Source organism: Pogona vitticeps, chromosome 1 (genome assembly GCF_051106095.1).
Source record: "Pogona vitticeps strain Pit_001003342236 chromosome 1, PviZW2.1, whole genome shotgun sequence".
Taxonomy (NCBI): domain Eukaryota; kingdom Metazoa; phylum Chordata; class Lepidosauria; order Squamata; family Agamidae; genus Pogona; species Pogona vitticeps.
In genome coordinates this window covers 120,637,446-120,664,423 of record NC_135783.1, presented here as the reverse complement: position 1 = coordinate 120,664,423, position 26,978 = coordinate 120,637,446, and the positions used below count along the sequence as shown (strand labels likewise).

The window sequence follows — 26,978 nt, the reverse complement described above, 5'->3', positions numbered from 1 at the left end:
CAGATCTTAGGCACATGAATTCAGATTGCTTCATGAAGGTCAAAGTAAGTTATTAGATATCCTGATTTAAAGTTCTCTATAGGAAGGGCAACTATAGCCTAGGCCAGATTTCTGGGCTCAGGCAATGTGTACTATTCGCCTTTCTACACAGGGACCCTGAAAAAGGGTAGAGGTCTTGAATTGAATGGCAAGGAGTTGAAAACACACATGAACAACAAAGCCAATAAAGCCTGCTCCTTTTTTTTACCCAATAGTCACCCAGCTGGTGACTTGCCTGTCTGCCCACATCTAATTGCTGTGCTGTGTTTTCAAAACCAAGGAAGTAACTCCCAGCCCATTGGGAGGTGTTGTTACTGGTACGGCTCCAAACCTCAAAGTTCTGCAAAATTACATGAACACGCATATTTAGAGTGCTGTGCGAGCCAATCGAGGACACGTGGTTGAACAGCAGTGATCACTCCATTAAAATCTTGTGCCGTTTAGTAAGCTGCAGCAGGAGAAAGCCCAAGAGTTTCCCTAAGTGAATCTGAAGGAAGAAAAGGAAGTGCAGTGGGATTCTAATTCAGTTCCCCACTTCTCCACTGTACACAGAAAATGCTAGCATTCAAACAATGTCTGCATTTCATCCAATCTTGAAAAGAAGAATATGGTTAAATAAAATTTAAGGGATAGAGTTTGCAAGGCATGTGGGAAAGGCATGATTGGGGAATCAAATCCCACTGGGATTGCCCCTGTGCAGGCCCAGTCCTGTGCATTTTCGGATTACACTGAAGGCGCTTCCTGATCAATAGCTCTCTGTGCTATCAGTTAAAAGGTATTATGTACCCATTCCATCTTGCACTTATCTTTTTATTTTTATTTGCATCCAGGAGGAGTACAAATGGAATCTGGTGTCATTTGGATCCCGGTACAACTCTTGTGTTTGGGGCAAGGTGACTGGACAATAAAAGCCTGGTCCGGAATCACCCTGAGTTGGGAGGATTCCAGTTTTAATTTGCAATCCTCTGATCTATACAAGTGTATCAATGTGGGCTAGTGGATAGTGTAATGGACTAGGACCGAGGAGGCCAGGGTTCGATTCCTGAGCTCTGCCATGGAAACTTACGGGGTGTGTGGAAATGGTAAAACCAGTCCTTAAATACCTCATTTACCTTGAAACCCCTCTTAGGGTTGGAATAAGTCAGTTCTGAGAAAATGGCACAAAATAACCATACAACAAACCATTGTAACTGTGACTAACAAACAGACAATTGCTACTTTATTTGCAGTTGCAACCTGATGCTTCTTCACAGGAATCCAAATGTTACCGGGCATATATTGTTCTGCTGCTGCCGTCCTGCATCCAGCCCATTGCAATTGCTTATAAAAGCCATTCTGTGCACAGGAGCTCATCACGACAGCTCAATTTCTGTGGCTAGGTTGGGGAGAAGGGTTCCATCAAGAGTTATGCTGTCTTTATGATTGCTTTGGTTTTCCCATTTTTTTATTAACACACTTCCACACTCATCCCTATTGCTTAAAAAAAGAGAGACCACTCTGTTTCTGAGGACAATAAAACTGATATGAGGAAAGCAAAAGGAATAGTTGCTTGGAGGGGAAAGCCCCACATTAAATAACTGAAAATGAATTGTGAATGCATTTTACGTTGCTGAAAATTAAATCCCGGCAGAAGATGTATTCAGCCTTTTCATCTTTATAGAAGGGTAATGGAGTCTGAGCATAGATCAATACGTAAGACAAATACGCTCGCTAAAGGAAGAGTGTGTTTCAGCAGTCTTAGCTCTTCTCAGTTCACCAAATCATTGTTAAGTTCTTAATAATGAACCATGTACATATGCATTAGTGTTTAATTAGATTGTGGCTAATACCCCTGGTATGCCCGGAAAAATCTGATCTCTGCAGATGAGAAATAAATGAATGTGCTTTTTGTTTCTGGTTTTGGATAAACCCCTGAGGTGACTAGATAAAACTGTGAAATGCCTCTGGTGTGTGAAAGTGACATTAAAGCTGCATCAGGTAGGTTAAAAATGCATTTTGTTCTTACAGCGACTGCTTTCCCTTATTTAAAACGGTGTGCTGCGATTCCATTCTCTTCTGTAAAGCGAAAGCCCAAGAAAATTAATGCCAATACATACAAAGACACGAGCCTATTTTGTAGAGAAAATTGGCCATCCCTCCAATACAGCATTGTCTCATTTTGACTTAAGATAGCATACAGTGGTAAAAGTCTGAAACTGTGCATGGAATTGAAGAATATCTTTGCATCAATACAAACTGGATTATCCTACTTCACCTCTCAGATCTGTGACTACCTTGAACCTCTCAAGTGCCTCTTCATTACCTGTGATGTCCTGCTTAGTCCCCCTTTCCTCCTTATTCTTTGCTTATGATTTTGCCTCCTTCGGGACTAAAACTTGATACATCTGATTTGACTTCACCTCTCTCATATTCCCTGTGTTTTCCCCCCTCCATCCTCTGACAGTTCTTCCTATTCTTCCTTCTTTCTCTCCTGCCATTTTTCATGAGTTGACTATCCTGTTATCCTTTCTTGCCAGTACTCATTATCAGTGGTTGGAATGAACTAGTTACATGAGAGCACTTTCTCCACAAATCCTGCTCATGAGGGAAGATGGAAATATTCACAATAGCAAAGCATGGTGCTTTTATACCGCCCCATGGGATTTCAAGCACTCTCTGGATGGTTTACAAATTGATCATGAAGGCTACACATCCCCCTCCCCCCCACAAGATGGCTACTCATTTTACCAACCTCGAAAGGATAGAAGGCTGAGTCAACCTTGAGCCGGCTACCTGGGATTGAACCCTGGGATCTGAGCACAGTTTTGGCTGCAGTACAGAAGTTTAACCACTGCACCACGAGGCTCTTATTAATACAATAGCCTGAAGGAACCATGACAATGAGCTTCCAAAAGCCAGCAGATTTCTGTAGACTCAAGATTAACAGGCAGAACATACAGTCATGTGAAAAAGAAAGTACACACTCTTTGAATTCTATGGTTTTACATATCAGGACATAATAAAAAACATCTGGTCCTTAATAGGTCTGAAAATTAGGTAAATACAACCTCAGATGAACAACTTGTCATATTGCACCACGTCATGATTTACTTTTCAAAATAAAGTCAAAATGGAGAAGCCATGTGTGAAAAAATAAGTACACCCCTTACTGCTTCCATGGCTAAGTAGCAACCAGGTGCTGCTAAACAAATACCCTTTAATAACTGATCATCTGCAAGTGTGACCACCTCTATAAAATCTGAAGTTGATTTTTACTATGCCCTGATATAGAAAACCACAGAATTCAAAGAGGATGTCTTTTTTTTTTTCCAGAAGACTGTATGCTTGATAGTATGAAAATGTGTTGCAATGAACTTCCTTCTTGCCTCTCCTCATTGAACAGGAATATTCATGGTTGTTCTCCCCTGGGCTTCATTTTTTCATATGATATTGTTGGAAAGTTTTAAAACTTTATGGTCTTTTTTAGGGTGAAAGGGGAGACATGGCACATGCAAGGAAACCTAAAAAAAAGTGGTAAGGAACAAAGGGGTTAGGAAGAATCTGTCAAGGAACAGTCATGTTTTGCATCTTGCAAAGTGCAGGCGAGAAAATGCTGTAAGATGAAACATGTAAAACCTGCTACACCTTTTGTAATTGTACATTCCACCAGAAGGGTTTATTCCCCCAGCTCCACATGAGGTCTCATCGTATTTTGATTCACAGTGGACCCGAATAAACACTTTTCTTGGGCAGTGCAAGCTAATGTTGCTGTCATTTTTTTCTGCTTTGCTGGTTCATTTTTCTCCTCCATGAAAAGATCTTAAGACAATATCTTCAACAGCAGACAGTCATCTAGAAACATATGTATAGATAGACAACAAACGGCAAGAGTGTTTTATTTTGCTTCTGTCCTTTGAATAAGTGACGAAACTGAGGTTTCAGTAAATATGCACATGCTCACACATGTAGTTTTGAAACCACTGGTTCTGCACTTAACATATTCCACAAAGTTTCAAAAATCAAAGGCTCCAGGTCTCTTTAAACAGTCTGCTTTGACCCAGGGAATCTTTAAAACCTGAAGGCCTTCAAAACTTTCTTTAATGTACAATGAAGCAGGTGCTGAACAGGCATGCAATAGCTAGAATATGCCACAGAAACAAACTAGCTCCTTATGGCCATTCTTAACAGATGTACCAAGCGAATGATATCCAGTCACCAGGCTGGTTCAATTTAAGCCTGTGTGCTAGAGAGACAGGTTCTCTCCGTGCCTTGCATTTTAAGATGTTCCTGTCCACGTGCTACCACACGGTGCACCTGAAACAGGATGGTTATCTTAGTGGGTGTTGAGGGATTGAAGCTTTGCATCTTTGGCTGCTAGTCTGGAGCCTGCTTCAGTCCATCAACATCTGGCCTTTGTTGAAAGCACTATGCCTTTGCATCATGGTATCAGCGCAACATCTACTAAGGAACAATGGGGTGACTGTAGATGTTGCGCTGATACCCACATGGTCCTATTCTAGTCTTTAGGTTGACCTTTACCCATTCTGGCTGAATCCTGAACAGACTCGTGCCTATATGTAATACATTAGGGAGACATGTGGCATGGAGAGCCAGAGCTTTCCCACAAACCCCATATTGTGCTGATGCCTCTTGATCTTTATGCGGTTGTACACGGTACAGGATGTGACAATTTTTCATCTTCCTATTCCAAGTTATGTGCAATGTTCATCTTTATGTTCAAAGTTTTGTAATGCCTTTATTGGACCGCTGAATTATAATAAAAAGAGAAAGGTTTAGGTTTTGCAAAATCTTCTAGCATGCTGAGCATGACAAAATTTGGGGTACAGTAGAAACAGAAAGAGGCAAGAGGAGAATCGGACGACAAAGGATGAGATGGTTGGACAGTGTCATTGAAGCGACCAACATGACTTTGACCCAACTCCGGAAGGCAGTGGAAGACAGGAGGGCCTGGCGTGCTCTAATCTATGGGGTCATGAAGAGTCGGGCACGACTTAATGGCTAAACAACAAGGAAACAGAAAAGAATCCTTCTGGCCATGTTCCATAACTTGCAAGATCTGTTGTTACTTCGGTCCCCAAGTGGTATGTTGCAGGCTTGAAGAATCAACTCAAAGTGTGATGGTATCAGGCAGAATTTTGAAGGACTCAGAAACTTGCCTTTTTAATGACGTTTCTCAGTCAAAGGTAGTACCCAGCTCTGATTTTTCTCTGTACTCATGGATAACATGGCTAAATTTCTTTTTTATCATCTTTATTTTGTTTCAGCAACATTCCTACTCACCCTTCTCATTTTGAGGACTGTACACGAGAGTAAAGCAAGTTTCCCTCTGACTCTTCATCTTCTTGAAATGTATATCAAATAGATTTTTCTTTTCTTTTAAGAGAACCTGCATCCATAGGGATGCCTGCTGGTTGCAGCAAGAAGGTGACACTAGTAGAGTTCCCCTCAAGCAGCATCATTGATCTAACTGTTTGGAATGAACTGCACACAGTAATAGACTGTGCTGTTCCACCTTTTTGTTTTTAATGTCCTTTGCTTTGTTTCTTTTGCTTTCCACTTTCTGCTTAATCTGGATCGACATCTTCTTTGAAAGGAAGTAATGGAGCAAAATGGGATCTGCTTTTAAGTTAATAAGCTCCACAGTGATATCTTTTATTTAATGAATTCAGGTTATTCCTTTGCATGGATCTCTCACTATAGGTTGTTTTTTTTTTTGGTAGTTCAGAATAATCCTGTTTTAAAAAACAAGAAGTGAAGATCAGCCTAGAGGACATTTTGTCACTTTCTAACTAAGCCTCGAATCAACTCGGTATGGTTTCCACAAATTCTCTCTTGAACTGTGGTCTTCATGAGTTCATAGCAACAGCCCTATGATCAATGTTTGACTCCAACATGTTCAGTACATGAAAATTTTGACTTGAAACATGACATCATCCAAGTGTTAGGACCTTATATAAAATATGAACATCAGCTTAAGTTTTTGACTCCATCTTCTGACTGGTGAATCTCTTGCAAAAAGGCAATGTCCACCTTATTTTTCTTCAATAATGGTTCTCTTCTTCTTCTTTTCTCTATCCATCCTAGGCCTTTCACATTGAAAGTGGCTAGTCTTATTCTCTTACCCATTTGAGTTCAAGATCTCTCCTCCTAACAGGCCCTGTGTGCAACCCTTCCCCCCCCCCAACAAACATACACTAAAAATTAAAGTCAACATTACCCAGACTTACAATACTTTACCCCTAACAACACTCTGAACATTTATCTTTTCCCCCACCCAACCATATTCCCCTGCCATAACTACTTGCAAGGGCACAAGGTGGGGGGGGGGGGAGGACGCCACCACCATCCGGCGGAACTGCAACCAGAACCTCACCTCTGCTTTTTTAAAATTAAATTTTCACATTTCTTCTTAATATTTGATAATATTGAGCGCCTTTTCTCTACCTCTTTCTCCCCATAATTATAAGTAAAGAAACAATTAAAATTGAAAATTATTAGTATTTTTAGTTTTATTGTTGTTGTTGCTATCTAATATTAAGATAATTAGTATAGGTATTACTAAAAACTAGAAAAAAGAAAGAGAAAAAAATCATTATGAATGAATAAAGGAAAGAGAGAAGAAAATTAGAAGTAAGGAGAAGTAAAAGAATCAGCAAAGGACATAAGGGATCCCCTCACCACTGCAGGAGTATACCGGATACCTTGCAGTTGTGGCCAGATATATATTGGAACCACAAAACAAAGCGTCCACACCAGAATCAAAGAACATGAGAGACACTGCAGACTAAAACAATCAGAAAATTTGGCAGTTGCTGAACATGCTCTAAAACAAGCTGGAAATGAAATTCTATTTTAGAATACTGAAATACTGGACAACACCAGCAATCATTACATTAGACTGCACAGGGAAGCCACTGAAATCCACAAAAACCAGCAGAACTTCAACAAAAAAGAAGAAAGTCAACAAAACTTGGCTCCCAGCACTGAAAAACACAGCCTGCAAAAGGTCAATGAACTCTACCCAGCCACAAGGACCAGTGATCACTACACACAAAATAACAGCTAACAACACCCATCAATCACAGTGACAGATAATCTCTCCTCCTTATCACAACAATACACCCACAACAAAAACACACTGATCACCATAATCACCCATCTCCTGAAAAGGACAAAAGCTGATCCCACAGCCATACTCAACTTCCATACAAACTGCACCAGAGCACATAGTGCTAGTCCTGTCCTCTGAAGATGTTGGCCACAGAGACTGGTGAACCGTTAGGAGGAACAACCTTCAGAACATGGCCAAAGAGCCCGAAAAACCCACAAAAACCATTAGATCCCAGCTGTGAAAGCCTTCGCGAATACACAGAATTAAGAGAATTCGGTCAAAGCTTGACCAAAGCACACTGACAACACAATCTTGTCTATTCATAAATAAGTCTGCTTGTGAACAAAATCTGATTGGATTCAGCAGGGTTTAATTCCACACTCAAACAAAATAGTTGAGAATGGCAACCTACTATATATTGTGAAATGTTGCAAATAATTTTCAGATGTTCGGTTGCTTCCACTATGCATACTCATCGGATATTCTATGAACTGGGATTGGGTACCAGATTCAGCGAAATGTCGACTTCTATATAAGGTCAAAATTAAAGCAAAATGGCTAGGTTTGTTTCTGGAGAGAAGCAAAGCAAATGTAAACATAAGTTCAGATCTGACACAGAAATGAAATTTGAGGGTTCACAAATCACTTTAGATTATTAGTATTTTTCTTTTAACAGCAAACATTGACAATGTATAGTTTGCAAATCCCTAAAGTCTAAAATATGGCAAGCTTGGGATCTTTTATATCTCCAAATTTCATTTGCTTACAAGCAAAAGATACCCACTACTGATTTTCCAAGGCATTCACTCTAGATTTTACAAACTGACTTAGATTCATGGCAGAGATCAAATTGGATGGGGTACCTCCCAAAGCTGCTAACTGGCCTCCAAACCAAATTGGCAGACTTGTTTACAGCCTCACGTTAAATAATAGAAGGCCCTCATTTTCTGCAATGCAAAATCTACTTATTTGAACCCATCCCTGGCTTTTGGGAGGAGGCTTTCTTATTGTAAGTACTACATGAACTGGCACAGCTAATGTGTTTCAAGATGTATTTGGTGAACAAGGTGAGCCGAATTAATTTGCAGCCGCAAACTCTCTTGCCTGTATCACACAAGAAGAGGGGGAAAGCACTGAAATGAGATGAGATGTGGCAAATCACACTGAAGCTTGGTGTTTGAAGAAAATAAAAACAGGAAAAGTATACAGAATAAAATCTAGGGTGTGCTGTAATTAGAGGAAAGGCTCTTATCTCTACTTAAAAAAGCAGCACCAAAGGGGTACCATTACTTAAACAATTGTCTATTATTTCTTTGAAGGGGAAAATTCCTTAAAATAAATTCAGTGAGTAAGAACAGCAAGTGAGAAAACAAGAAGAGGGAAACACAGGAGGTAGAATGCTGGCAGGCATCATTATTCCAGTGCCCTCAAAGGAGTTACTAAGAAAAGGGATTTTCTTTCAGTTTCTCCTCTTTTATTTTGAAGGGTAATACAAATTCTATGGGTAGCCAAGTGGAGGAAAACAGAAAAATTCTGAGCCCTTTTAAATGGGTGCCATGTATAAAAGCCAGGCAACCGATATAGGCCATTGCGCAGCAGGAATTTTTCTCTAGTAAACCTTGCCCTGTATCATATACTAGCCCAAATCAATACAATGTATAAGAAGCCTAACTCCTTTCAGCGTTTTTGACATTCTGGAGCACATTTTAGTTGGACAATAGTTTTATATTCCATTGGTGATCCCTGTTTCATTTAAAACACACAAAACGATAGGAACCTTCTGACCCAAATTAAACCCAGTGTCGTCTTGCTTTGTGACAAAAGACTTCCAGATTTTTCTGTTCTATGATAAAAAGGCTTCATCTCTAAATCTTTGGCTGCTTATGCATTCAAAGACTGATCTTCAGAGATAAATGTTTCAAAACCCAAAGAACTGATTTAAAAAAAATACTGGACTAAAAATTCATTATAAGCTTTTGTAAAAAAAAAAAAAAGATTGCCTGTAGTGGGAGTAAAGGAAGCCGATTTTGATTTAACAATGTGAAAAATACTGGCAAGTATTTAAAATTTCTCCATACGACAGAAAAACACAGGGAAGCATAGGCAAGTGGTGGGTGGTATTCATCTTCATCATCCTTACTATTTTATAACTTTCTTATTGGTTGTAAAAGCCACAAGAATTTGTATGGTAAGTATGAACAGATTTATTGTAGCATATGTTTTATACATTAGAATTAGAGATGAATTAGAAATAAAAAATGGTGATTCGTTTTGATCCGTTATTCGTCAAAGTTAACGGATCAACGAATATGAATATATGAATACTCTTTGACAAATTGATGAACCAACCTGTCGATTCATCTGCACTTAAAATGGCTATAATGCTGGCCCCTGAAGACCTAGAGACACCACATTTGCAAGGGAGCTTCCTCTGATGCTTTTCTACAACTTCTGAAAGTTGGGTTAACATTGGATCACAGATCCCCAAGTTATATAGTCACAAAGAGGACCCCCCAGGAAAGCTCCCCCCAGGTACTTAGAGACTTGGGAATCACAAAGTAGCTTCCTATGTCTTTCCCCAACATGCCTGCCAATTTTGGGGAAGATTGGATATCGGACATCCGAGTTATTCACCCACAAATTTGGTCCCCTCAGGAGAGTTTACCACAGGGCACAGAAGCCCATTCTACCTACCGGCTGCCAATCAGCTGATCAGAAGCCGATAGGCAGCCCCCCCCCCCCACAGCCAGCCAACCCAACAGCCTACCCCCCATCTCCTTCCTTTGTCTACCTTAGCCCCCACCCAACTTCCACTGATACCCCCTGACCTTCATAGCTGCTGCTGAGGTCTCCATCAGGCCTTTGCAGCCATGGCCTGCAAAAAGGGAGACTGGCTGCCCTTTGCAAAGATGGCAGTTGCAGCTTCCCTACCCTAAATGAAGCCGCAGCCACCATCTTTGCAAAGGGCAGCCTGTCTCCCTTTTTACATGCCGTGGCTCCAAGCCCAAAAGACCTTGGCAACAGTGATTAAGGTAAGAGGGTGTTGGTGGGGGTGGGGTGGGGCCTAAAGTAGGGAAAGGAAGGGGGTGGGGCAGGCTGTGGTATTGGGTGGCTGTGTGGGGTGGTGGCTGCCTATCTGCAACCGATCAGCTGATTGGCAGCCGGTAGGCAGAATGGTGGTTTTTTGGTTTTGTTTATTTTTTTAATATGAAGGACGGATAAAAACAGGTAAATATTCATCCCTTTGTATTCATGGGGGTCTCTGGAACCCACAAATACAGATCAACGAATATTTAACAAATTGGCTATATTCGTTGGAAAAAGTGATCTGTTTTTATATTCATCCCCACCTCTAATTAGAATCCATTGGCTGAAGTTCTGTTAATTATAGTAAATTGCACTAGAGTAGGGCTATTGTATCAATTGAGATTTGGTGAGTCAATTGCTTCATAGGTTCAACTGATTGAAATGGGCCAACTTTAACTGCAGCTTACTTTAGCGTAGTAAGCCGTAACTCTAGTAGGCCTGTTTGAATCAATGGAATGTATAGAGAAGCTGAGTCTCCAAATCCCACTGGTTCAATGGGCCAGATTTAGGGTGGATTAATACAATGAGCAATAAGATTTCAGCCAGTGTCTGTGTTGCATCAGCATAACTAGGCAAGAGGATCTGGGCTACTGGCTTGTGTCCTGAAATACCCAGAAGGGACCAGAAGGACTCTATTCATTCACAAATGTTCCTTTGTCTTATCGGAGGCGTCCACTGACAGAAGAGGGGTGGAAGTAATTTTCCCCACAAGATTTCCTCTGAGCTTTCACTTGTTCCCATGTTCTGGAGCATCCCACAGCCGTACAGAATACACTGGCTATGCACACAGATGGTGTAGGGGAATCACTTCTGTGGATTCCCCTTATCCATCCTATTAGTGCAATTCTGTTTTTCCAGGATCTGATCTCTAGAGATACTTCCCAGCAGTGCTATTAGCGCAGTCCTCAGAGAAGACCTAAGCACAAATATGTCACTTTGTAGTTCCACTTCTATTGCCCTATTGAGAACAGCAAGATTGACTCCTCTCTACATCAGTGGCTCAAAGGGTTCTGTGCTTGTAGCCATATTATGGTAGAACTGCAAATAGGCCACAAGGAACATAACATCTAGAATTGTCTGTATACGTGCAGGTTTAAAACCTGAGTTGGTCCCCATGTAGTCTTTCATAGAGGAACAAAACGATGATGTGTAGGCAAGGCAGGGGAGAGAACAGGGTTGTACATGCTAGACTTGTCCCCCTCTGCCCCCAATCTTGGTGTGTTGAGCAGCACAATTTGCAATGGACTTCTCGTCAACTTTGCTTAAATGAGGCTTGGGGTCGTTGCTGGAAAAGCTGGCCCCATGTCATAGAGAATATTCAACCTTTGTTCAGGTGAAAAGCAACAGACCTCTACTTCAGACCATGCTGTTCAATGCAGCAAGGTTAGAGACGAAGTAGAAAAGGAGCTGGGATAGCACGTATGGTGATGTAGGGGACAGGATGAGGTGCCATGATCCTGCCACTCTGCAGTCTTTGAAGCCTCAGGTATTCAGGAGAAAACCTGCACAGGGCTTGCTGCACACTTTAAAGCTGAGTGTGAAAAGGCTGATTGCAAAAGCAACTTTATTGACTTCAGGTAAAACTAGGTGTTACACTTCCTGCAATTAAATTATTTTCCTCCCTACCATGGAATTGTCCCAGAGGTATGTGTCTCATCAATCAGACTTGCAAGTCAAGCCTTTGTTTACATTTTGTGGTAGTGGTCAATCATAAAACAAAGCACATTCAATGCAAGATACAGACAAATTCAAGATACAAACAAAGCACGTACTGTGACAAACAGACACTTTTCACCACTCTTCTAAAAATGTGCTTAACATGTTGTCTAGCTGGGCCCTTACTTCCTGCTTTTGACCATTATGTCACCAGCGTCTGACAGATCTCTGTCCTTCCACTGCTACTTCTATTAACTTGTCTGGCATGGAGAGGGATATGGACATATGAGGAAGCTCCAAGTTAACATGCTTTCTTGCTGTGCCTAAATTATTGGTGAAATGTGAGAAGAAGAAATGCAGCCACACAAGATGGCCTATCCTCCTAATGTTTCTTTGTTTGTTCCTTCCTGGGCTGAAATGTGCGTTGTGGTGGCAGGTCGGGTGGGAGAAGTGAAAACAGATGAGGTAAGCAAACAACAGGAGGTCTGAATCCATCTTGGATGGCATACAGTTTAAGGATGGCATTTTAAGTTAGGGTAGGAGGTGGCAAAGTGTCACATGCAGCACCCCATGAACCTCCCTTGCCCTTCAGCAACAGCAACAGCATGGATTTCTCCTGAAAAAAAAAATAAAACAAAAAAACAGCCTGAATTACCATGCCCGGAAGCCTTCACAGCCAGCCGTTTGCCTTTTAAGCAGCTTGCAGCCCTACTGCCAGGGATGTTGGCAAATCTTTGACTCTGAGTCCCAAGTCTGAGTCTTAGGTACCAAGAGTCACTATTGAAAACAAACTCTTTTCCCCTGAAAAAAAAGAGTAGAGGGCTGGGCGGGTTCTGAATCGTGAGTCAAGTCTGAGTCATTGAAAAACAAGCAAACTCTGAATAGAGTCTGAGTCGAGTCTCTGGTGCGATCTAAGAATGACTTGGCAGCAAGTCCTGTGACTTGAGTCCCCTACTGCTCCCCCACAAGTGCTTCACACCCAGAAAGATTACCCATTTTGCGAAAACAGAAGTATTTTTAGTCACATCTAGTTTTGGTTTTTGCATACATCTTTTCCATTTTGGGCAACCTGGAGGATCCCAGGGGAACAGAATTCGCCAAAATTGTCCCTCTGGGTTAAGAGCATATAGAACGACAGCTCACTGTTTTGCTGGCTCTAAGGAACAAGAAGGTCCAATAGCGGAGCCTGCAAGAGCCTGCCTGATACCCAAAGCTAATCTACACAATTCCATTAGTGTATGGACAGGCAAGCATTGTGTACGACAGGTACTCTGAAATACAGCACAGCAAATGGTCAGGGATTATGGCAGCAGCCATCCAAAATATCACCAGTTCCCCTTGCCCCTGCATTAGCATTTAAATGGGTTTGGGGGAGCTAATACTTGTATTTCCTATCTTCTCCATCCTTCTTTGGACAGGGGCTGTAAGCCAGTGATACAGCACATGTTTTGCAAGGAGACTCCTTAGGTTGGAAACAGACATTAGAGATAGTCCAGGACTGGAAGAGGGATATTTTTAACTAGTGAGACCTTCTGAGTGTCACAGCATGAACAATTCTCACCTCCAGGATTATGGAAATGAGCTTGCTTTGTTTGATTATTGGTCTTCAGGATTTAAGCATGGAATTCCTTGGGAGTCGAATTCCACAAACGCAGAAAGGTTGTCTCAGTCAACTTTGCAACATTGGCGTGCTTTCGGTTCTACTCATGGGTTCTCTTTAGGGTCTGTTTCTGGCTTCAGTGTCTCATATCATCTGGTCCCCAGCTGGGCTATTTTACAGTTACTGTTGTATTTTGCAAGATAAGACCATGCCCTGAGGATGCTAAACTCATTGTATAAAATCTCAACATTTCACTTTCAGCTCTGTGTCTACAAAGCCGATCAAACAAGTGCTCAAGGACAACTATCTCCTTGCATCTGTTCTGGACATGTTAAAGGACCATTTTGACTTAAATCACAGAGAAATGTTTCAAGGACCTTTGCCTTTCTTTTCTGGTTTGTGTGTGGGAGGATGCAGGGGGTATAGGTTAGAAAAACAGCTTTTAGGTATTGTTCAGTCCCATTGTTGTGTCTGCTTTGTCTTTTGCTGTGCCAGATAAACAAATCATACAGAACTCACTTGTCCTTGATATTACATAAAGAGCAGCAAAGCCCCGGGAAGATTTGTTGGAACTGAAAGCAGACGTTATATTTTAGTGGGGGGGGGGGGAACGGCGGCTCAAAGTGGCATAAACTATGGCATTGCAGATCTCTACGCTGAGGTTCAAAGCTCATAAAAGAAATAAAACAAAAATTTATTGCTTTGCAATTTTTCCATTCCACAAAACATCATTTCTAAAATTAGATTTCAATATTATTTATTACATTAGCTCACTTAGAGGATGCGACTGCTAAGCAATTAAAGTCCGACATCATTAAAACTTGATGGTAAAGGTAAAGGTTCCCCTTGACATTTAGTCCAGTCGTGTCTGACTCTAGGGCGCAGTGCTCATCCCCATCTCCAAGCTGTAGAGCCAGCGTTTGTCCGTAGACCGTTTTGTTGGTCACGTGGCCAGCGTGACTAGACATGGAAGGCCATTACCTTCCCACTGGGATGGTACCTATTTATCTACTCACATTTACATGCTTTCAAACTGCTAGGTTGGCAGGAGCTGCGACAAGTGACGGGAGCTCACTCCATCGCGTAGATTCCATCTTATGACTGCTGGTCTTCTGACCTTGCAGCACAGAGGCTTCTGCGGTTTAACCTGCAGCCCCACCACATCCCCTAAAACTTGATGATCCATCCATTAAAAGGGGGGGGGATATGATAGCATTACCAGAAAGGAAGACATAAGTATAATCCTGGGTAGGTCTACTTAGATGAAAATGTTATGGCAATTAAGTCTACAGTACAGTGGTGCCCTGCATAGCGACGATAATCCGTGCAGCAAAAATCGTCGCTATACGGATTCGTCGCTATGAAAGATTAAAAAGCCCATAGAAATGCATTGAAACCCCTTCAATGCGTTCCTAGGGGCTTAAAACTTACCTTTTAAGTGAAAATCCTCCATACGGTGGCCATTTTAGCTGCCTGGTAAGCGAGGAATCTGTCCCTATTTTACCCGGTGGCCATTTTGAAACCGCCGATCAGCTGGGGAAAAAACATCACTATGCGAAAATTGGTAAGCGAAAAAGCTTACCGATCATCGCAAAGCGATTTTTCCCCATAGGAAACATCGTTATGTGATCACAAAAGCGATCGCAAAAACATTGTTGCTATGCCGATTCGTCGTTATACGGGGCGCCCGTTATGCGAGGCACCACTGTACCTAAATTCTGGACCTGCTGAAATTTGCATATTGTTTTCAAGAGCAGCCCTACCTAGACAATGTTATTGCAACCTGTTTTTGAGATTATCAAATGATGTACTACTGTTTTTAGATACTTTCTACGGGGTGCTGCTGGGCAGTCAGCCCAAACTGATAAAAGGTGCTCCTGGTTGCAGATGAAATCTGAGCCAGGTCCTCTGATCAGGAATGCCTCTTTAGGACTCTTTAATTGGTGTTAAAGACACTGATTCTGGTAGAACAATAATGATGGTGTTTTTTGCTACCAGGCCAAGGAATCATCTGAGAAGAGTCATAGGATCGGACCACACAATTACAGTCTTAAATGTATTATTATTTTCTTGTTTTCCATGTTTTTCTTGAAGGGAACTTCCTGTTTTGAAGAACAGATTCTTGCTTAGTAAATGAATGCCATGTGCCTAAGAGGAGAAGAGCCATCAGCACAGTATGATAAGGGGCAACAGTGGAGAGGCATCATATGACACTAAGTGCTACAGATATTTGCCTGTCTTGAGGTCAATTTGTGAATGCTTAACATTTACTCTAGGGGCATCTGCCACACACTGCCTGTGCAAACAGTCTGCCAGATATTTCATGTTTTAAATGTAAATGTTACTATCCTGGGTGCCACTGAGGTTGAAGAAAAAAAATAAACATTGAGTCGGTTTCTTCATACCCAAAACCCAACCAAGGGACATGTGTTAAAAACAAGGATGCCATGGTGCTGATACCATATTTTCCCATTTCTTTATTTTCAAGAAAGTGGAGGAGGAAGGCAGGAATCAAAGCACTTTGATCCCTTCCCTCTCCTTACTACCATGTATAAAACGACCCTCAATTTTTCCTCTAATTATTTTAGGAAAAAAGTGTCATTTTATAAATGGAAAAATACAGTAACTAATAAGATTACTATTAAGGTCAAACAAATCCTTCCTAAACTGGTGCGCATGGTGGTGTACACTCTGAAATGCACTTGACTGAAGGGAGAACTACCCTTCCTTGGGCTAGAAGTCTCAGAGGCCATTTTGTGCCCTGCTGTGCTGGGCTAGTGAGAAGGTAATTTCAGAAATGCTTCTGTTTCAACTGGACCATGCTGTCCTTCAGTATCTGGGCTGGCTCGGTTGCTTTTACAGACCCTGACAGTGGAACATCAATCATGAATATCTGCTCCCGTGATCCCAGTATGTATATGGACTAAGTCTTTGCACCAGCCACTAATATTGGGAGGATTTGCCAAGAACTTTAATAACTAGGAGATATTTTCCTCTTTTCTTTCTTCCCCTGTAAATCCTCAGGAAGTAAATCTGGAAAGAAGGCCACCTTTAGTTTCAAGGTGATTGCTGTAATCAGAAGTATTTTTTACTGACTGCATGATGCAAAGGCTGATTTGAATTGGTTCAAAACCCTTTTTTGGGTTTTTCCCCCCTCTGCTGCTGGAGGGCTCCTACTTTTTCAAGCTGGAATGATTCAAACAGGTTTTTTCCCCTCTGTGGCTAGTTGTGATATGTTCTTGTGGTGTTTTGATGATGTAGGCAGTTGGGGTGTTTTGCTTAGGCCCGGGGAGACATGCCTTTACATTTTTTCCTCTTCCGTGACTGTCTGCCAATTTAAATTTTGTTTTTTTAAAAAACCTCTTACTTATATTGGATTGCGCTAGATCACCTTATTGCTGTTGTTGTTATGTCCTGTCAACTCATAACTGACCTATACTGACCCTAACAGGGTTTTCAAGGCAGGTGAGATATTTTAAGAGTAGATTTACCAGATCCACTCCCTCCATCAGTTTCCATGGCTGAGTGGGGAATTGAATCCTGGTCTCCAGAGTCACAGTCCATCACTGTATCCACTACACCACACTGGGTACCCCTGATCACTGGGTTCTCATTATTATTCTTGACACTTATGCTCCATAAAAGGAGTGGCAGAGGTGGGACCAGAGGAAAGGTGTGTGTGTGTGTGTGTGTGTGTTTGGGGTGTGGGGGGGCTATAATTAGAATCTCACTGCATCCAGGATGGACAGTGAGGTCCTGAGTCAATCTACAGCCCCTGTCTGAGCACTGATTGCAATTTCAAATATTATACAGGCTGTGAATCAAGTCACAGCAAAGCTGAATCATTTTGATTCCTTCTGATTTTGCTTTCCAGTGTAGTCGCCCCTCCTCTTGTTTCATATTTATTTATGGTCAGACTGGTCTAGCACACCAAAAGGCTGCAAAACGTCTCTGATGTTAGTTTCTCTGCAGACATTCTGAATGTGAATATACACACCCTCATCAAACACAGCTCTATTGTATCTTTAAAAATGTATCACAGTTCTTCTGCCAAATGTATCCTATCTCTGTAAAAATACATTATTAAGGAACACAATTTTCAAAAGCTTAGTCCAGCATTTGTAATTCTCCTATGCCTTAGTTCAGAAATGGCTGACTAGGGGCACACAACAGTTTTCAGTACTGATACTAAGGATGTTTCTGAGAAGAAATTAAAATAATTCTACTTTCTTATCCATTACTATCCCCGCTCTCACAATGGCTTCTGTCAGCTATTTTGTTAGCAAATTCCAAGATGTAACAGCACCATAGTTTATGTCTATTACCCAAACAGTTAGGGTTCTGAACCTTATTTATATTGGGAACATCACTTTCACATTCTGCCGCCAAGTTCTGCAAATGTACACAAAATACATTTTTAGTATTTTAGTGACAGTCCTCCCTGCCACCATTTTAAAATCTCTGCCTTTTATATCATCATCATCATCATCATCATTTTAGAACTGAAGAGTTGGAAGGGACCCTATGTATTATCACCAGCTTCAGTCAAGGAGACACAGTGGGGAATCGAACTCCCAACCTCTGCCTCCAACCACTGAGCTATCTGGTCTCTTCAAACAGTCCCCCTTCAATTGTCACACTTGTTAAGGATTATTGAAAACAGAGGACAAAATAACTTGCTTCCCTCTATTATTTTGAAATACAAGAAAATAACTTGCCCTGTTTACCTTTGCAGATAATGCAAACACGGTAAAGGTGAGAAGATTTGGCCTTAATCCAGTGTTGCGCTGGTGCTGCTGGGCCAGTATAACAGAAGTCCCCTTTCTCCTCATCCCACCTGTGGCCCTTGGTACCATCTAAATGTTGCCTCCAATGTTTCCTTCGGGGTGCATGGAGGATAGCAAGAGGGAGGACTGCTGTTCCTGATTACACTGATGAAGGCATCCTTAGATGTCCCCACTGGATTCTGATGCTCATCTGTCTGTCTGTCTGTCACTCACATCTGTAGCATAATTTTGCTGAGTAAATTGACCAAAGAGAGGAGATGCCTCTGTCCTCTGGTCCCATTAAAGATCTCAGAAATGTGGTGAATCACATGTCTCAGTGTTCTTTTCTTAACAGAACAATATCAGATGGAGAAATGGAGGAACTCAGCCCTTCTGCCCTGTTCTTTGGTTTGGAACAGGAGAGTTGACATATTCTTGCATTTTCCTCAACCTCGTCTCACTGCAGGCAGAAGTCAGTCACTGAAGAGACAAGTACTCCAATCATTTCAATGCTGTGCCTGGTTTTTAAATGGGGAAGCTTTGCTACTCTGGCTACCTACAGGCAGATCTCTCTCTCTCCCTGCCCCCCCCCATTTGTTTAACTTTATAGCAAAGTTGTGAGGCAGGCACTGCACTGTTACCCTGAAAACCATAATTTCTTTGGACAGAAGCCATGAACATTTAAGGGTTCTGTCTCCCAAATTGACTCTGTGAATGTACAACAATCAGGTGACTTTCTCTTCATTTGCAAAAGAAATCTCATTTGTTTAAAGAGGCTCCCACAGGGTCCAAATGATTTTCGCATTCCAAGCTAATCGCTCAAATGTGCCAACTGGCAAGGGTTTTGGTAATAAAATCTGTTAGGAAAACAATATAAATGGCTTTGACTACACTGAGGCTCCATTGACACACACAAGCACACTCACACTTGGAAGAATTATCCCCCCACCCCCGATATCCGAGTTGTTGTCTGAAAAACTTAAAGGCTTGTCACTTTCTCCACTGCAAAATGAGCAGGCGAGCCTCGTTTGACTCCCAAAGTGAATTTGCAAATCCCAGAAGAATGCAGAAGACAATATTAGTGCCGATAATTGAGCAAATAGTTATGAATAATGCTCTGCCCTTAGAGAATATTTCCATTGTTTACCCCATTTATTCTCCCCACATGTTCTGCTCCAAAAGCAATCTATGTTCTCATGCAAAAAGATCTCTCAGACATACTAGGAACATATATGTATAAGGCCAGAACATCCCCTACCCAATTTGAAATCCTCTGCTTTTTCTACTGTCTTATGAAGACAGCTAGGGCCCAAAACAATGGGTGGAATAGCAGTAGTTTAGAAAATCCCAAAGAGAAAGCATGACTTGACAATCAATCCAGCATTAAGATAAACATTAAATTGTTTAATTCATTTAACTGAGGCTGAAGAGACAAACAGCAACAGGAGTTTGGGTACTGTACGTTCTGAATAACTGGGATTAACAAAAGGAAACCCAGTTGGTTTTCCTTTTGTTATCTGAAGAAAATCAGCTGCGGGGACGGTGCTGAGGAGTAAGAATGTCAGGTGGCAGTGGGGAGGAGGAAGAGTCCAGGAAAAATTCAAGGCACTTGTTGGGACTACATTTCCCAGAATTCCCCAGCATTCAGAGAGTCATATGTGATGGACAAAGATTCTAGGAAATTATGGGAAGTGCAGTCCGGGAAAGAAATCTTTCCAGGTTTTGATCCTAAAGGATTCTCAGCCACTTTGAGATTTAATATGTGTACATATCCTTGCCCCTGAAGACTTTGGTTATTAAACGAAGCACAATACAGACCTAAAGAACACTCCTATCAATATGGTAAACAATTTTTCCTCCTGGATTGGCTGGATAGGAGTGGGGAAAAGGTTGGGATCAGTGAAGACCAGCCCCTTCAGTGTGGCATTTTAATCTGAATGCATGAATGAGTCACAAGCGGCCCAAGTATATGCATGTTTACTCAAAAGGAGGCGCCACAGAGATCAATGAAGCTTACTTCCTATAAAACATGCTTAGGATTGGAGCCCGTAGCATTTTCTGCTAGTTCCAGTCAAATAATTTCTTTCCCACCTCTGCAAATATCACAGAGGTTAACTCTGCCTGATAACCTGCAAAAATAGCTTTGTTGAAATGGCAAGACAGGCCAATCAATTTAAATCCGGGCTTATCTAAACAATCAATTCGAAGAAGGTTTTTGGCCTTTGCCGAATAGTCTTGCAAGTCCTGAAATGAGCCAACATCCCTTCTGCCTGAGACAAGATCTCCTGTGGAGGCTCCTTTTTTATTTTTTTATTTTTGCAGGGGCGGGGAGCCATGCTGCTGCTCTGCCTGTCTCTTTTTCAGGGCTAGGTGATTCTATTTACATGCAGGAGAGATGTATGTTTCGCTTTCAAAAGAGGAGACTCAAACTTCATCATCATGAAAGATCCATATCCTCTTGTTGCACTGATGATATGTTCTCAGAGATGCATGCCTCTCCAATTAGGATACCTTGTAATGGCCAATGAGAAAACAAATCACAAGGTGAGGGAAACCATGTGCAATGATAGATGTCACTTTCAGCACTTGAGGGACCTTGTATTGTCTAGTTTGACCCATTAGCAGTGTAAAAGATTACCCCTTGAACATTTCACATCAGCTGCAAGTCTAGCCAGAGATGGCTTGCAGTTCCTCCACTAGCTGTGAATGCAGAGCAAAAATCTAACAAAAATATCTTGTGATGAATGATGCTACCAAGGAAATTTGGAAGCATCCCCAAGCTACCGTATTTTTCCATGTATAAGATGAGACTTTTTAACTTAAATAATTGGACCAAAAATTGAGGGTCGTTTTATACAGGGCAGGCAGCCGCATTCCCTGCCTTTTGCGAAGCTACAGAGTAAAGCATCCGAGAAAGGGAAGCACACTCGCACCCCTTTGATCCTGAAGCAGCCATGAAAGGGCATCAGGATCAAAGGGGTGCAAGCGCACTGCCCTTTCATAGCTGCATTAGCCATTTCTTAAGCTCCGCAGGGCTTAGAAAGTGGGAAAGGCAGCCGGGAAAGGGTGCGAGGATTAAAGGGGCATGCGTGCGCTGCCCTCAAATTTTCTAATTTGGGTATTAGAAAAGGGGGGGGTCCTCTTATACTGTGGGTTGTCTTGTAAATGGAAAAATATGGTATTTATAAGTGAAGCCCAAATGCTACCTTAGTTCCATCCTGCTTTGTAACAAAGCCAGTCTGCCTTCTATTACCCAACTCCTGTTGATAGTAGCAGCAAGGAAAAACCATGACTTTGGGCTGAGTGTGGGCTTGATGCAGAAATGGCTGTCAGGGACAATAAAAACTTAAAAAGTCAAGGACCATGGGAATTGCTGTTGATCCTTTTAACTCTAGATGCTGTGCCATTTGGAGCATATAAGCAATGTTCAGGGTCAACAAGAACCAGGCAGGAAGTAGTTCCCAGAGAGTAAATCATTCTAGAGCCTCATGGTAGCCATACTGCTACATAGAAGCCCTTCCCCCTTCTTCACAAGGTAGATTTAAGGAGGGAAGAGAAGGTGCATGGGCTAGATCAGACCTGGGCAAAGTGTGGCCCGAGGGCCAAATACAGCCTGCGAGCCGCTCCTGTCCTGCCTGCGGACAGTTTTGAACATCAAAACTATTTATAGCTTTTTGTCTAAAGTTGATCAGTTGTTTATCTTTAACATACCGCAAAAAACCTCTTTAGCATTTGTGAAGATTAACAAGTTTAAAATAAAAACAATCATAACATCACTGTTTCATTTCATTTTTAAGTAAAGTTGGTTTGGCCCCCGAACATAGTTCAGATTTTTCATGTGGCCTCCCCCTATAGAAATTAATTGCTCACCCCTGGGCTAGATCCAAGTCAAACTGAAGTTAAATGAATTTAAATGTGATACCAATTCAAATCAAATCTGTTGAAGCCAAAGACATTTCATGTCAAGTTCGCTGGGGTTTGTCCATCACAAATTGTGATTTGAATGCTGGAAAAATTACTGCTTGACACATCGACTGCCCTGAACAGTGAGAAGTTCTTGGAGCAGCCGCTACAAGGTCAGTTTTCTCTTGGAAGGAGAAAGTATTGGAGACTTGAGGCATTTTTGTAACATGCCCGTATTTACAAATATGAAAGATATGGAGAGAGAGAGAAATCTATAGTAACAGCAATTTCTGCAAATGACCAATACATTATCAAAAAGAAAGAGTTTCCTTGAAGATTCCACAGATTTGTTATGCAATAAATTGATCCTCTGGAATGACTCTCAATATAAAATGACTTGAAGTACTGAATATGTTTCAACTGTGTGGAAAATGGGTACCTATATCATCATTAACTCTAGTCTTAACAGATAGCTATATTATTATCTTCTTTCTTGTCTGAAAAGTAGTGCTAGTTTCTTATGAAGACTGTACTTGAAACACTACTAGTTTATCCTTGGGAAATCTTTCTTCTTGAAGATTTTGAGAACTATGTTATTCTAAGAGTCTAAAATCTGATGATAATCTACTCTGCATTGGAATTTATTGTTAATTCAGTTTGATTTCTCAGTCTTAATTCATTGATTAACATTAATGGAGCCATCTGCTGCTCCAATAGATGCAGAGCAACAATAAGAATAATTACTGTGAGAATTGTTTAGGACACTGGAAGCACATTCATGTATGGATGTAATTAACTTCCTAGTTGTACTCAGCACTACAAAAATTAAGCTCTTGCATGTTTACATTTTGATGAGCCTTTAAGCAGCCAGATATCAATCTATTCATCAACCACTAACACTGTGGTCTTAACACAAACATTGGTTTAGTAATTTTATGAGCTGTTTTCACAACATCCATGATTCAGTTTAATTACTGCCAAACTCAGGCGAAAGTCTGGTTTATTGCAGGATTATCTTTCTTGAAAGAGCTCTGTCAGTTGAGGTTGTCAAAATAAATTTGATTGCCTCAGCTGATATGGTATACCTTCAGTCCACACAGAGTACCTGGAATCAGGTCAAACTTTAAAGTACTGTCCATTTCCTTACTGATATTCCTTGGATTGTAATGCTTCTTCCCCTTGTGTGACCAACTCTGCTCTTGAGACCTACATTTCTGTATTGTACTTAGGTCTTAGATTGCTTTTCCATTTCTCTAACAACTGTTCCACTCCATATTTGACAAACTTTTTCTTCCCCTCATCCTTCTCACTGTTATTAGGCGTAACAAGGTAACAGTCTGCTATACAGTAAAAAAAGTGGGTGCTCAATCAAGTCAAGTCTGAACTCTCACTAGAGCAAAAATGTGTACATTGAGACTCTCCTATCCTTGTACATATAACGAGAACTGTCAGAAAAAAAACAATATTGCTGAAAATAGTGGTGGGAGGGAGTAGGAAAAGAGGAAGTGCTAATGTGAGATGGGTTGATTCAAGAAAGAGATCCACAGTTGCTATTTGCAAGACCCGAGGGAAAGAATTTACTGGCAAACACAATAGTGCTAGGAAGGGAGGGTGGCAATAAGAAGAGAGAACAATCTAATATAAGATGTTGATTTGCAAAATCTGAGCACAGCGGTTAATAATAGCACATTAGTTAACTGGCTCCTGACTGACAAGGCTAAAATTTCAGATTATCCCAGATGTGGAACTGATTTCCCCTTTGAAAATTTAGATGAGGAAACTATTTGGTCTTAGAAATCCTGGTAGAATGTTCACTGAAAGTGCCAGAACAAAACACAGCTGATTTGCGTTTACGAAGCCAGTGATTCCCAACCTTGGGCAACCCATGTGTTCTTGGACCGCAGCTCCCTTCAACCCCAGCCAGCACAGCTGGTGGTTATCAGCTACATGCCTATTTTGCTGACACCAGTAGGCTGCCTCACCAATTAGTAGCCCAATATTATTGTCGAGAAAAACGGGTGAAGCCTCGTGCTTTCTCATACTCTTAATACATAGTTGTTCTAGGGTTGTTTCTTTCCATCAGATATGAGCACTGACATGAACCAAGGGCAAATCTACCTATTAATTACCTAGCAGCTGCCTTTCTTCTTCCTTTTTTCATTTTGTTGTTGTTGTTTAGTCATGTCCGAGTCTTCGTGAAACCATGGACCAGAGCACGCCAGGCCCTCCTGTCTTCCACTGCCTCCCGGAGTTGGGTCAAATTCAACAAAAGGCTTCATGGTGCAGTGGTTAAACTGCTGTACTGCAGCCAAAACTGTGCTCACGACCTGGGGTTCAATCCCAGGTAGCCGGCTCAAGGTTGACTCAGCCTTCTATCCTTCTGAGGTTGGTAAAATGAGTACCCAGCTCTCTGGGGGGGGGGCAATGTGTAGCCTGCATAATTAACTTGTAAACCGCCCAGAGAGTGCTTGAAGTGCTATGGGGCGGTATATAAGCAGTACACTTTGCTTTTTCATTTATCCAGAAATAATTGTGTGGGGACAATACAGGTAAGAACCATAATGCACATGGATGTCCCACAACACACATAATTAACCTTTATCTCTGTTATCGTGTGTATAAGTATATAATTTGACTTCCAGTATGGAGAAGGTGGCTATGAATAGAATTGTCTTGCTGTACCTTAAAGGACGAGATGGTTGGACAGTGTCATCAAAGCTACCAACATGAATTTGACCCAACTCCGGGAGGCAGTGGAAGACAGGAGGGCCTGCCGTGTTCTGGTCCATGGGGTCACCAAGAGTCAGGCACAACTAAATGACTAAACAACAACAACTTTAAAGGCAACTTGGAAAGAAGGTTAACACTTCAGCTTTATGTCTTCAGAGACAGTATGGTTCTGTGTCACTGTTAAGAGGCTTAGTCTTCTGCTCTCTGCTCGCCGTGAAGCAAAATATTAGAGCTTTTCAGAACTATGCTTTCTCTCCCAATAGTTTTATCATAAACAATGGAATGGAGACATGAGTTCTAGTTTGTGGGTTTAATTGCTTATTTAATGGCCTGTGGTTTTTCAGAGATGAAATCTCAATGAAGATTTTCTGATGTCCCAGCATCACCACGTAATGAAGAGAAGAATATTTTAAAAGTCTGTTTAGCCAATTCTGGCTAAAATATTGTCAGCATTTCAGATGGCTGTGAACTACGAGTATTTCAGTTTGGGAAGTGCAGTCAAATACAGCTCTCTGTGAGTATGCTTGTGTTTGAATAAATCAACACATACCATAAATTGACATACCAAAATCCTTAGAGCCCCTCAATTATTTTAAATGTGTTTTCTCTTTGGGATTTGCAATATATATAAAATGTAAGACAAGTAGATTGTATTTGAATTCACTTAAGTTGCTCTTAACTGTTGCACTGAACAATTCCCATTGGCATCACATGGACTGGGATTAACCCTAATCTCACATGAAGTGGCTATAGTATTGTGTATATGAATAAAAAAACAGATCTTGCTCAATAAAAGAAGAAGCATCTTAGTGAACTCCCTGCCTTGCAACTCCTTTGGGAATGAGTAAAACCTTTGTATGTGTTACTTTAAAAGGCTCAGACTGACGGTTTCTTTTTAAAAAATGAAAATAAATACGTTGCTTCTTATTCAATCTGGCTGGCGACAGTGGAGAGAACACTGAGAAGCCGATCCATTCAATTCGTTCTGCTGAGAGTCCAGCTCTGCTCTGCTGGGCTCTGCTCTCCATCGCCCATCACTTGGTAGAAATCACTTCACTGCTGCAGAGAGAGGAACGGGAAGCGAGACCACTTCCTAGGCTCAGCCATATTGTTGGCTCTTCTTCCTTGCTGTTTTCAATCATTATATGAACAAAGAACAATGATCTATGCTTCTTTCTTCTTCCTTCCCTTCCTTCCGTTTTGTATCATGTCTTTTTGATATTGCACGTCTGTAGGTTTCTTTGTTTCTTATTGATCTTGCGCAAGCTACTGTGGAGGGGTCCTTGTTTTGGCTGAAGGTTGAAATGCTCTTTTAAAAATAGATAAACTCCCTGAAAAATTATTTCTTAGAGTTAGAGGAGTAGCTCCCACATTGTGAATCAAAGGCGGCAAAAATTCAAAGAGAATGGATGTAATTTTGTTACACGACAGCTGATACATGTGGCAACCAAGCAATCAAGAAGGCAATTAAATGGATAAACAAATAAACACCCTACATTCAATGACTTTATGAAGGAAACCAATCAGGGAAGGAAGGAAGTTTTTGCAAGGAGAACAAACAGCCAGCACATACCTAGTGCAGGTCCCTCCATTGCGGCATGGGAGATTATCACAAATGGGGACGTTGCAGTTCTCAATGTTCCTTCCTCCTAAGGCCTCATCTATGATGAACAATTCTTTGTTGTTTACTTGGAACTCCCTAATGCAACCTTGGAAGCTAGAAACTGGTCCAGAGCTTGGATGAATCTTAACATGATGAGGTACATTACCAAGGAATATTGGTCCAAAGGTGACCTAAAATGGATTTTTAAAAAAACACGAATCAGTTGAATTGTCTTTATAGGATGCGTTCCTGAAAGAAATCCAGGAAAAGGAGTAAAGGTACTTGTTTTACAGATCAGCCACTTAGCTTTGTTTCACATGTAATGGTTTAACTATATTGTAGGCTTGTCTGCTTCAGACACGTGTTCCAATTTAAAAATTATATGGGTTGAACAATAGCATAATATGCTAAATGTAAAGACATACACCAGAAAGATCTCCATTTAAGTACCATGGAAGTTTACAGAAGTTATAGAAGAATATT

At 41.2% G+C, this 26,978-nt stretch overlaps 1 protein-coding gene across 1 annotated transcript in view; it reads right to left on the bottom strand.

Annotated features, from left to right (window-relative positions):
- Positions 1–10,330: 10,330 nt before the first annotated feature.
- LOC140707324 (protein eyes shut homolog) overlaps positions 10,331–26,978 on the bottom strand; it is a 79,015-nt gene continuing 62,367 nt past the window's right edge. Inside the window, exon 4 of the mRNA XM_078386198.1 lies at positions 10,331–26,686. Within this exon, the coding sequence (XP_078242324.1) occupies positions 26,360–26,686 (327 nt within the window). The 3' untranslated portion in view covers positions 10,331–26,359. The remainder of the gene's footprint in view (positions 26,687–26,978) is intronic.